The 13,194-nt window shown below is 33.4% G+C and overlaps 1 protein-coding gene across 8 annotated transcripts; it reads right to left on the bottom strand.

Moving 5' to 3' along the window:
• Positions 1–1,386: 1,386 nt before the first annotated feature.
• LOC129320270 (pentatricopeptide repeat-containing protein At1g73400, mitochondrial-like) lies at positions 1,387–9,644 on the bottom strand. 8 transcript variants are annotated; one of them, XM_054965634.1, is made up of 6 exons: positions 9,273–9,644; positions 6,497–6,552; positions 6,126–6,171; positions 2,631–5,527; positions 2,313–2,398; positions 1,387–1,748 (listed from the first exon to the last, which is right to left on the bottom strand). In XM_054965634.1, the coding sequence occupies exon 4, from the start codon at positions 4,884–4,886 to the stop codon at positions 3,135–3,137; it is 1,752 nt and encodes a 583-aa protein (XP_054821609.1). In that variant the 5' UTR covers positions 4,887–5,527; positions 6,126–6,171; positions 6,497–6,552; positions 9,273–9,644; the 3' UTR covers positions 1,387–1,748; positions 2,313–2,398; positions 2,631–3,134. The 8 variants fall into 8 exon arrangements, 7 of the variants coding, with proteins under 7 accessions (XP_054821609.1, XP_054821607.1, XP_054821606.1 ...); XM_054965632.1 differs by having other exon boundaries at positions 6,093–6,171; XM_054965631.1 differs by having other exon boundaries at positions 6,003–6,171.
• Between the last annotated feature and the right edge of the window lie 3,550 nt (positions 9,645–13,194).

Genomic DNA, 13,194 nt, shown 5'->3' on the forward strand with positions numbered 1-13,194 from the left:
TTACATCTGTGCTTGTACGAATTATATGGGAAAATAATAACATTATTATAAATTAGATGAAAAATTGAAATGTGCAAGAACAGTTTTTTTATTATGATGATGCAAATGTAACTCAAAATGCTTGTAAACATGAAAATAAAAAAACAATTAACAATATTTGCTCATCCCAATGCTCAAAGATTTAATCAAATTTTCAAATCACGTTCTTAACTGAGTCTTTTAACAAAGTAAATTTTGAATCCCACTCATCTCCCGAAAAAAAAAAAAAACAAATAAAGGACATGTCCATTTTAAATAATAGATAAAATAATAAAAAGATCAAACAACAAAATCTATGAATAAGTTCTTTCTCATTAGTGATTCAAAATTTTATCCATTGATAATATTAAAATATAAAAAATTAAAAAATTATTACAGTTAGTAGAATTATTCCTAAAATAATGCGCCTCATGCACCATTAGTTGGCTTTTCGTTTAGAAATGCCGATCTTTATTTTACAAATGAATGTAACAATAAATCCTTTCTTTTAGAGAAAATAATGTCTGTTTAATATGTTTTTCATTTTTCATTTTTTTGTGGTAAGCAACGGGGCCAAAGTGCCCAAACTTTATTTCACTAGTAGTAATACTAGGGTCAAAGTGCCCCTTACATCTCAATAAATCCGCTCAATGAGACCTCTAGGAGGATCTGAATAACTCTACAACCATACTCGTCTTAAACCTGATTTAACATTCACTCCCAATGCGATGCACTAGGACATAAACAGGTATCTAAATCATATTATTATACTTACAATGCCCCTGAAGAAAGTCAAGGAACTAAATTTTAAAAAGAGCTTCTTTAGATTAACCAAAAAACAAAAAGGGAGAAATTACAAAAAAGTTCTTAAGACATATATCATTTCCTTCAAGCCTAAAAAGATCGAGAATGGAGCTTACTTTAGGTCTGAAAAAAAGAAAACAAAAACCCTTTATCAGCCTCCATCTCCTGTCAAAAGAGATGGTGGTTGATCTAGGATTTCAAAATTAGTATCTAAGCCATGAGTAATTTGCAAGGAGGCGAGCATGGTTACTCTCCTCCCTGTGTGTGTTTTAACAGCACATGCCAATCTTGATGATACAAGTATCTAGCTTCCTCTATGATGTCAATGAAAGGATCTTGATTACATGCGCGTTGGCCCCTTTGAGACCACAAAAGGGTCTAAAGAAATGTAATGCATGCCTTAAAATACATCGCTTTTGCAGATAAGGTATAACTTATGTACTTAAAGTTATATATTTAATATACTTATATCCACCTAAATCATGACAAGTAAATCTTAATATGTTAATAAAATTAATAACACGAGTATATTATAAAATGAATAATCTATAAAAGATCCACAAATCAAATACAAGCACATTAAATATATAAGAGTAAATATATAAGTTTTTTGCGAATATACCCCCAACAAAAACAAGAAAATAAAAACAACACTTTGGTTTCTTTGGGATGGACAGGGAACTTTGAGTTAATATTATTTTCTTGAAAAAGAAGAGACAATTACTCAGTTCCACCATAAGCTCCTCGCTTTACTCCATAAAAAGAGCGGCACCCAATTGTAAAACATGAATCAGTGCCAACGAAAGGCGGAAACAAAAGCAAAAACCATACATAATAAAGTTATTGTGCAGGGTAATAAACCATATAGAACTTGAAAAGATGGGGTGGCGCCTAATCTTCAGACCCTATACAAGTTGTTATGCACCCTACAAATTGGCCAAGAAGAAGACAATTTGATGGCAACGGATTTCAAGGGATAAGAAGATATCAGTTGAAACGAGAAGCAAAATCTTACGTGCTGAACAGTATAAAATCAATTTGATGGTAATATTGAATATTGACACACCTCATTCTTCTCTTTTCTCAAGTGTATGAAAGGAACATCAACACATATTGGCTTATAATATCAACCACTGAGTACAATTTCTAATGATTATTTATAGGGGTTCAATTGAAATTTAAATCCAATTATTAATGTTCAACACGTAGTACTTTCCATGCATGAGTTAAATTCAGCAATATTGAACTCCTCCAATTGATTACCAATGCATAAACATCCTCGATCTCCTTCATTCTAAAGCATCATCATGCCAAGAACACAAATTCAAAACTAACAATTTGGAGATTAAACCAACACAAATTCAAAACTAACAATTTGGAGATTAAACCATTAAAGAAGTACTGATGATGTACAGCAAGTTCTTAACTCATATTTTTGTTAAATAAAAAACGCTTTAGAAAAAGGCACAAATGCAATGTTGACCAATTACCTTTGTAAACATAAGGTAGAGTTGAGACACTTTGGTTGCTTCTGGAGTATGAAAACACTGCAACACTGCTCCAGAAGAACTTCTATCTGTAAAAAAATTGATTGTTATTTAGAGGGTAGATTTATAGGCATCAACCCAAAAAGAATATGAAAATCTTTGACAGCCCACAAGCAATCTGGATATCACGTTGCTTCCTAACTTGTATTAATTAATAATGATTATTTTAAAATGGAAAAAGTATCAAAATATGAAAGAATATTACACAACTGAAACTCATGCACATTTTTGTGAAGGAAAAGTAGCAGTCAATAAACTCACTTTTCAAAATTTTTCAGCAACCAGACTAAGCATACAATCTTTTTTTTTTTCTTTTTTGGGACGAGGGAGACACAGGCAGACAGTTTTATTTTTTGCCTTCTGATCAGCACATGAGAGCTGTCCAACCTTTGCTCTGCTAACATGAGGCCACAAAGTACTAGCATGACTCCTTCCACCTCTTGGTCGCATGACCTTCTAAATGAGGATTGCACAGTGACAGTATGCCAAAACAATTCCAAAAAATTTTCAGGGCACACTATATATGAGAATAAATACATCCAAGAATAAAATGATTTGCCGCAATAAGGTGGCCAATAGAGAACTTCCAAAGAAGCAACTGATTGGCATTATGTCAAGATACTAGTACAAGGACATACTCTGAGGCCTGGAATTATGCTTCCAGCAAATTTTTTTTTTAACCTATCACAAGGAGAAACCTCCTTACTCCTTTCCATTCAAGTTACCCTAACAGGTGGCACAAGCTAGACAAGGAATTTCATGTTATTATTTCCCTCGCAAACTTGCACTCTTGCGTTTCTCACCAAGCGCATATCGTCTCGCCAAAGCAGGATTGTAGAATTTTCTCATATGATCTGAGAGCCTATGAATGAATTGGAGATTACCAATTACAGAAAGATGCATCAAAATACTATCAAACTTCCTAAATGGCAATTTTATTCCCTTGTTTATAACTTCTTCCAAGAGAAAACAAGCATCTTCCACCTTATCGTACCTAAACAACCCATCAATCATCACACAGTATGAATCTCTATCTGGTGCACAACCCCTCTTGGTCATTTCATGCCAAGTCTCAAATGCCGCATCGGGATCACCCATCTTAAAAAACATTGAAGTCAGCATATTATAAGTCTGGACACTGGGAAGACAGCCTAAATCAATCATGTTTCCATAAAGTCTAAGTGCTTCATCAGACTTCTTATTGTCACAAAGGACCTTGAGAAAACAATTGTAAGTTACTATATCAGGTGGATAACCTTTGTTTCCCATCTCCTCCAAAAATTTGTAAGCTAATTCTATCTTTCCAAACAAACTCATTCCTTGAATTATATCCTTGTATGTTGAGACATCAGGGAGGCAACCACTACCAATCATACACTCCAGAAGTTTAAAGCAATCCTCCATTCTATCATTTTGAACAAGAGCAACAATAATGATTGCATATGTCTTGGCAGTGGGAGAAGATATGGTAGAACCTTTTGTTCTCATGAACTCAAAAAGTTCTAAAGCCTCATTTAGCATGCCTTCTTTGCAGAAGGTATCAATGGCAGTATTGTATGTAAAATTGTCAGGTATATGACCGCATTGGATCATGTCTTCCAGCACTTTCATTCCTCTCGTTGGGTTTCTAACTCTGCACCACCCAAAAAACAATATGTTATATGTATCTGCATTGGGCTTAATTTTGCTTTGCACTTTCTTAAAGAGACCTTCAGCTTCCTCAGCCAGGCTACACTTACAAAGAGCATCCAATAGCAGGTTAAATGCATTTATTTCTGGCTGAGTTTTTACTCTTATCCTCTTCTTCTTCGCAAACTTCTGCACATGAGTTAAATATTTTTCAGTGTATTTTCTCAAAATAGTCAAAAGAACTTCAACCGGGACCACGTTCTTGTTATGCCTCTTCATATAGTCCAACATGTCACAAACTATTCGAAACTGTCTTACTTTGTATCTTGTACTAGATAGGATATCTATCATATCATTATAAGCACAAAACTCATGGGAATAATTCTCTTGATGGCCAGCCCATGTGAAAAATCTAAATGCCATCTTTTCTTCAAAATGAAGCCTCTTCAAGATCCCAGTAACCAAAGGAGTTGACAATGGTATTCCAAGTTGGTCAAGAGCTTTCTCCGTGTTGTTATGTCCAATGGATTTATCCATTATTGTGCTGTATATCTTTTCTATATCACTTTCTAAGCGGTGGTCCTCAACATTACTAGAATCAAGACTCCGACCCGTAGGAATAGCTTCTGAACAATACAATCGCATAGAAATACCATGTGTAACAAACAAATTCATGGGCAATGAAGATTTAATGAAGCGCATACAGGAACAAGAAGCCACTTGTATTAACATATGGTGATAAGTAGAGTATCTAGAGAAGTACATGGTTGGTGATTGAAGCAAAGTTACATTGTGGGATGGACCTTGACTTCTGAAGATATAATCAAAAGCACACAATGAGGAAAAACGAAATTTTAAGGAATATATGTACCTATCAAATCTCCCCATCTTCTTCCAAGATGAAATTGAAGGCACCGAACTCTTGGACGAAGAATATAAACTAAGGCAATTCAAGAATCAGAAAAAATGAACAATTTTTGGTAGCAAAGGAAGGTGGTCAACTGCTCAGAAAGAAAAGTAGAGGTAGTAATACACTGCCATGGACGCTGCAGCTTCAAACAATCAGATTCAGAACCCAATCTACCTAGCTTTGCCTAGTTTTGGTCAGGAAGAGAAGGGACGCCAGCAAATCCAGGCTATGGGTAGAACCAACACAACTTAACCCAACCCGTAAAACAGGGCAGCCAAGCATGCTGCGACTCTGATGACAAAGAGCATTTACATTACAGCTGGTAATTCAGCCGGCAGTATTCAAGCCCAACTCAATTCAAACCAGTTTATTCAGCCTGGACACAGAGCCTATATTTTGGAGGTTTATAATTTTTTTTTTTATAACTAAAAACAAATCAATTTTGAGTGAGCCAAGCACAAGACCAAGACCGAGACCGAGAAAGCTTCCCCTTCAAATTTCTTCCAAGCAAAAAGACCTTTAGATTTCACAAAACCCTCATCAACAATAGCTTGAAAGAGCTCATGCACTTTTTCAGGTTAGGTCTGTACCAGAGCTGTTCACGCAATAATTCAAAAACCTGCAACCACGAGAACATTCATTAATATTGAAAACTCAGATTCTCTTTCACAAGGGAGACATTCAAGAAAAAGCAAAAGGTGACATATACAGATGCACAAACCATTACAAACTTGTATTTCAGAAATTGTATTTGAATTTATTCCCCAATTAAGATTGTTTAGAAAATGAAAAGCCTATTTTCACTGCAGATAGGTGCGTTTTCAATTCATCCTCCACAAATGTGCATGGAAAACATTCACCGCTATATTTCAGCAATTATTTGTGGTATTAACAATTCAAACTTACGTTTCTTTTTCACTTATTTTCCCTCTCTAGACATTCAATACTTCTTTCCATTTTGCCTTCCTAAAATATCCTGAATCTCCTTACAGTTATTCATAATTTTCAACTTATATGAGCATTCTTTATAAATCATTAAAAAGGAACAAGCAGAAAGAATTCAGATAAGCACAAGCAAAACATAGCACTCCTACATTCAATCAAGGGCGTTTTCTTCTTGATATATCATTAAATGGAAATCCTTCGCCATTCTGTTGTTGTAAAATAAAAGAATTGAACTGAACCTAAATCCTAAAGAGCAAGCATATCATTCAAACCCTCATGCAGTTTTTTTCTTTGGTGTGGTTCTCCATCCATCAAAGCCTGTTAAACATCACAGTGTAAAGGTTACAAGTGCATATATCTTAATGCTCGGTAAGAATATATTATAAATCAAAACTCAAGTTATAGTAGAAAGCATTATGTTCATGATGCAACCTGCATTTCTAGTGATCCAAAATCAGAGTCTTTCATAATTTTGTCATTAAAAAAGCTAGCAAATGATCTGTGAAAAAGTGACAATTCCATAGTGGATGTTTTCTTGGAAGAAAAAAGAAAAAGAAAATAAACGAGTTCATTCAGTTTGCTTGTAATGTTAAAATATGAATCAAAATTCACTTCAACTATCATACAAAGTTGAAGTACTCACCAAATGGTGGCAATGGAATTTCTCAATTATTCCCATATAAGACTGCGCTTGTAAATCTGGAAAAAGAAAAAACCCAATATCAGTGCAAACCAAACAGAAAAATAAAATAAGTAGAGCAGAATAATCACAGCCGCTAGAGACCGTGTGTTGATGAAGAAGAGCCAAACTCAGAAACACTCAATTTCAGACCTCCAATGTAGAGGTCAGTCGCCGATTTTTGGGGGGTGGGGGAAGCAACCAGCCAACCACAGAGAAGAAAGGAAGGTTTAGTGTGAAACACTCACAGAGGCAGAGGCATGGGGAGGAAAGGAATGAAGCAGCTGCAGAATTTGAACAGTAGTGAACAAAAACAAAGGAGGAGGCAAGCCTTGCGAGCTTGACAGAGGCAGCAAAGAGAATAGATTAGAGGGCTAAAGATTTGCTTCTTCAACCTTGACAAGGAAGAACGATCTTAGAGCAACCCTAGGGTTTAGATCTCCATCCCCTGGCTTTGCTTCTTGAGGAAATAGAGCATGAGAGTTGAGGTATGAATTGACGTTTACATGGCTTGAGGTTGTTATCAGCTTTTATTTAAAACTGGAAAGAATGCCGGGGGAGTTTTTTCTTGATCTGAAAAAATAACGTTGAGCCCAACACATAAGCCATCACTATTCATTGAGCTGAACCCACAAACCGTTTTTATTCATTGAGCTGACATTATTTGAGCCAGTAATTCAAGTAGAGTGGGCTTAATTCGAGCCGAGTTTATTTGGATTGAGCTCAAAATACCCGTACTTATAGAAAAGCTCATATAGCCAGGCCCGACTATAACATTTTTGCGCTTTGGGCTTATTCAGGCAAGCCCAAATACCCGAAACTTTTTAAAAATATTTCCATCTCTTTTTGAACAAATTTCAATTTTTAATTTAAAAATTAAATTTTTTTTTCAAACAATATAAACACACTCTAAAATAGTAAAATACATGTGATAAATCATAAAAATTACATCACTATTAATAGCAAAATTTGGAAAGTTAATTACTTAATTTAATAATGAAGTCATGCTGCTCATAAAGCCTACAAAGGTTCAAACAACTTGAAGTGAGAGTTTAATAGTACATCATTACAAAGAAGCCTACAAATCAAGCTTGCATTGACTTGCAAAGCTAGTCTCTCTTTCAATTTCTCCTGCATATTCTCATTTGCAGAGACCTTGTCTAAAGTGATAAAAAATACTTTTTTATTCATCCCCCATTCCACCAAACAATCATACACTTTTCTAGCCGATTCTACCTTAAAATGTGGAGGTTCCATATGACAAAAAGAAAGTATTTTACTATTTAATGTTTTTTTTTCAAACAATATAAACACACTCTAAAATAGTAAAATACATGTGATAAATCATAAAAATTACATCACTATTAATAGCAAAATTTGGAAAGTTAATTACTTAATTTAATAATGAAGTCATGCTGCTCATAAAGCCTACAAAGGTTCAAACAACTTGAAGTGAGAGTTTAATAGTACATCATTACAAAGAAGCCTACAAATCAAGCTTGCATTGACTTGCAAAGCTAGTCTCTCTTTCAATTTCTCCTGCATTTTCTCATTTGCAGAGACCTTGTCTAAAGTGATAAAAAATACTTTTTATTCATCCCCCATTCCACCAAACAATCATACACTTTTCTAGCCAATTCTACCTTAAAATGTGGAGGTTCCATATGACAAAAAGAAAGTATTTTACTATTTAATGTTCAATATTCATCAACAAAATGAGCAGTCAAACATGAATAACCTTTAGAGATCACATCAGTTCAATAATCAGATGTCAAAGAAATTCTTCCAATACTATTTAACAACTTTTGTTTCAAGGCTTCTTTGTGCCCATGATAGACTTTCATGATCACTAACTGCTATTTTTCAAGTAATGCATTTCATACTATGATTCAAGACTATAGAATAGTGCTTAAACCATTTATATTCAACAATGTAATAAAGTAAATCATGTTAAATTATCATCAAAGACAGACTCTCGAACCTCCTTTTCATCAAGTTTCCCAGACCTTAATTTTCCTTCTTTATTCTTCATCATTAACCCAATATTATGATACTTAGCTAGTTGTGGACAATTTTTAGCATGCCGTGCTAGATGATATGTGCCATTAGCCCTAGATCCTGCCAAATCTTCATTGCAACCGTTATATGTAGTCTTTGTTTTCCCATCAACTATAACTTTAGAAAAAGACTTCCAAACATCAGACGTGCAAGTTTTGACTTTTTTAGCTAAAAGAAGTTGCTCCCCTTCTTGTTCAGAAGTTGTTCTTTTACCAGAACTTACAGGACAAACTGATTTTTCCTTATTCTTTTGAGATGTAGATGCAGAAGACACAGCATTACCCACGTTATTTGCATGCAAATTATCATTCACCAAATTACTAGTAGTATCCACATTTTCACTACTAGAACCCCCAATTTCAATATGTTTCTTTTGACAAGAAGACATTTTTTACTGCACGCAATGGGGCACACAAGTAAAATCGATTAGCCACTAAACTAGACAAGTTAAAGAGCATGAAAAGAAAACATTTCAGCAGCAGCAGATTTCAATAGAGTTAAAAATTAAAATTTCAGCAGCATTAGACAAGTTGAAGTTGAACAAGGTGCACGAAATGAATCAACAGCAGCAGACAAGTTGAACAAAAAGCACCAAATGAACCAAAAAATTCCCAGCAGATAAAATCGATTATAACTTCAGATAAAATCGAAAAAATTATAAAATAACGAAGACCCAACTTACAGGAATGCAAGGGTCACAGATGGTGTAGGTCAGGAGGTGAGTCTGGAATCTGGACCTGAGCTCAAGCGAAGAAAGAACAGAAGAAGAAGGACAAGACTGGAAGAATGAAGATCTTTCGGCGAGGCGTGCGACGCGAGCGAGAAGAGGACGATCAGATCCAGAGAATGGAAAGGTTTTCGACGCGAGCCTTAACTACTGAGCGCGAGGCCGTAAGCGTCGACCGTCGCTGTTTTCCGAGCAGAGAATACGTTCGCCATTGCCGTTGCCGTTGCCGAAGAAAGAAGGAGAAGAAAACGGACGAGAAGGCGTGAAGCAAAGGCACAGTTGCGCAGAGGCGAGAGAAGCGTTTGGTCTGGAGCCGTGCGCGCGCGAGAGCAAAACCTAGCAAGTCAATTTACTTAATTCAATTTTTTCATATGAAAAGAAAAATTAAAATTACAGAATTTAAAAAAACAAACGGTACTCAATTTTTCTAAAGAAAAAATGATAAAAAAATTTATTTAAATTATATAAATGATAAATTGATCCAAGAAATAATATAATTTCTCTAGAGTCTCATGAATTTTTTTTTGTCATTAGAAAATTAAAAAAAATCCAAATTGCCCTCAAATAAAATAAAAATCCCTAGAGTTACGGATAACTATTGAATTATTGTGAATTTAAAAATAAAAGTTGTTAATATAGGAATAAAAGTTGTAAATGAAAAGTTACAAATTTTCAACACCTGATACATATCAGGACTTGCATATGCGGAGTTGCGAATGACTATTGAATTATTGCAAATTTAAAAACAAAAATTGTTGGTATAAAAATAAAAGTTGTAAATGAAAAGTTACGAATTTTCAACATCTTATGTATATCAAAACCTTTAGATGTGGAGTTGCGAATGACTATTAAATTGTTGTGAATTTAAAAATAAAAATTATTAATATAGAAACAAAAGTAGTGAATGAAAAGTTGTAAATTTTCAATACCTGATACATATCAGGACTTGTAGGTCAGGACTTGAAAATAGCTATTAAATTGTTGCAAATTTAGAAATAAAAGTTGTGAATGAAAAGTTATAAATTTTTTTTAATATGAATAAAGGGAAAAAAATGTCATTTCTTATAATTCCCTAATGACAGAAATATTCCTTAGGACTCCAAAAAAATTATGCCATTTTATAAGACCAATCTGTCATTTAAATAATTTAAATGAATTTTTTATCATTTTTCCTTTTTTCAAATTATAAAAATTAAAAATATTAAAAAAATAGAATCTGACAAATTTATAAAAATTGATGAATGGATTTTTTTTCTTTTTAAAATGTGAAACTAAGTTATAAAATTTTTCAAATTTATTTAAATTTAGATTAAATTACCTTTTTTTCAAAAGACTCACGTGCTTTTATCAGTTCATGGGGTGATGATTGATCAGCAATGGCCCACCAACACCAACTTACATTATTTTCAGGGACTGTAGGCTTTAAAATAGTAAAAAATTTCACTTTGAATCTAATACATTATGATATTGCATAGCAGATCCAAAGCCCTTATTGCAATCTTTATTGGAAGCAAAAGTACAATTGTACTCTTATATAATTTGAAAACTCAGAACATATACAACATAATATCCATAGATGCACAACAAGATGTCTATGCATGTCTAATTAATCTGTTGGTTAAAATATACATCACATAGAGTATGGACAACAAAATGTACTTGAAAGCACAATATGATGTTTATAAATTCTCAACACAATGTCTATGTATATCCAGTTGATCTATAGATTAATTAAAATAAAGTCACATAAAGCATGTACAATATAATATTCATGGATACACAAGATGACGTGCATGAATTATCAATACAATGTTTATGGGCGTCCATGCATGGATATTTAGTTGAGAATGTATGAATATTGTGTTGTGCATTCATGGACATTGTGTTGTGTATCCATAAACGTTGTGTTACATATTGTGTATGTCACTTGTACATTTTATTAAACCTACTAATCAATTAGCCATGCATGGATATTGTGTTGTACATTCATGGACATTGTGTTATGCATGATCTGAGTTTTCAAATTACATAAGGACAAAATTATACTTTCACTCTTAAAAAAATTACAACAAGAGCCCTTGGGCTTATAATATAATAACAAAATATATTGAGCCTGCAGTGTAATTTTTTTTTTTCGCAACCTGCAATGTGATTCTCGCTTGTTTTTACGCTCCTTTTATTTTCTCTTCTTTTCTTTGTTTGTCCTTTTTTATTATATATAATCATGTGGTCACGTAAAAAGTATGCAACAGGATAAATGTAAGGTGAAATGATAAATCAATAATTTTTTTGTTAGGTAACGTTTGTATAGATTTAAATTTATTTTAATTTAAAATTTTATATTTAAAATTCATTATTTAAGTAATTAAAAAATTTTAAAGGTAGAAAATAGATGGGCTAATATTTGGAGTAGAAATAAAATTTTGAAAATGATAAACTAAACTCTATTTTTCAATTGGTCAAAGATAAGGATGAGAAATGAGATAAATGTTAGAGTAACAGAGGCACTGATATAAGAACGTGAAAAAAAAAAACCAGAAGGTTAGAACAATTAAATTTCAAATAAATTTAAAATTATAAAAAATTTATAATAAAACATGGTGTAATGTCCTTCTTGACATTATCAATATTCACTACACAATCACAATAAATAATGACAATTAGGAGCTATAGATTACTCCTAAACTCGTAGTAAATACAGAAGGATTAAAGCAAATAGTTACAATAATTTGAAATACTTGGGATCCTATGAAAACCATCCAAATAGGTAGTTTGAGCTTAAACTTAATGATTTATAAAGATATGAGAAGCATGAAAAAGTTTGGGAAGCAAAACACTTGTAAATAAAGCTAAAATGTCATTTTTGTGCAATCTGGTAATTATGCCGCGGCATGTGACCACGACATATGACTGCAGCATAAGGCATAGAAAGCTCAATTTGGTTGCCATACCATATGCTACGGTATACACAATTTATGCCGCAGTGTACATGTCAAACAACAGTTTTGTTATCATGACAACTTTTCGGGTGAACTTCTGATATGCGCCATTTTTGCATCTAACATCCGATTGAAGTGATTCAAGTGCCCATGCGAAACTTATTCGATAAGCTAAGTATGGTACAAGTTTCATTACGATCTGATGTCATATGTGAAATTTAAACACCCGGATGCAAAAGTGAGATTTTAAAACGATTTTCAAGTATCCAAGTACTTAAAACTCAAAACATATACTATTAACCCATTTTAAGGCTTGAACCAAGTCCAATGGATCAATATACACTTGATTGAGCATTTAACCACACAATAACACACTAAACACAAAATTTTTCTGCTTAAGGCTGGTTTCACCCATTATGACTGTTCGTCTGTGAACAACAAATTACCAAGTATGTCAGTGACACTGAGTCTTAATTGATAATAAAAGGGTCTCGATCTCCCTTATAATAATTTACTCGAATGTAAAAGATACGTAAGACTTGGTAGAACAAGTATTTTTGATTATTACTGAAGTGTAAAATGATTACAAGTCTAAATTGGTGGTTAAGCTAATTGATAAACCTAAAAATTATTGGTACAAAATATGAGTCTTTTAAGTGTTGACTATTATCTTCTTCTATGCTTTAGTACTCTATTTATAGTGACAGAGTGATGGCAGCCTCTCCCTTAGAACCTAAAATGTTCCTTTGAAGAATCAAGAATCCCACGAGACTTAAAGCATAATCTTTACTCACTATCTCCCATTTTTTGTAACCATCCCGTCTCACCGAGATATTTAGGCAAGATGATGCTACTCTCGTGAGATACAGGATCATTTGAGATCATGTCTTTATGTACCAATGGTCTAGGGTTTGCAACTAGCGGGATTTCGATTTGCT

Source organism: Prosopis cineraria, unplaced genomic scaffold (genome assembly GCF_029017545.1).
Source record: "Prosopis cineraria cultivar Desert tree isolate PC_DT_omini unplaced genomic scaffold, ASM2901754v1 PC9, whole genome shotgun sequence".
Classification (NCBI taxonomy): domain Eukaryota; kingdom Viridiplantae; phylum Streptophyta; class Magnoliopsida; order Fabales; family Fabaceae; genus Prosopis; species Prosopis cineraria.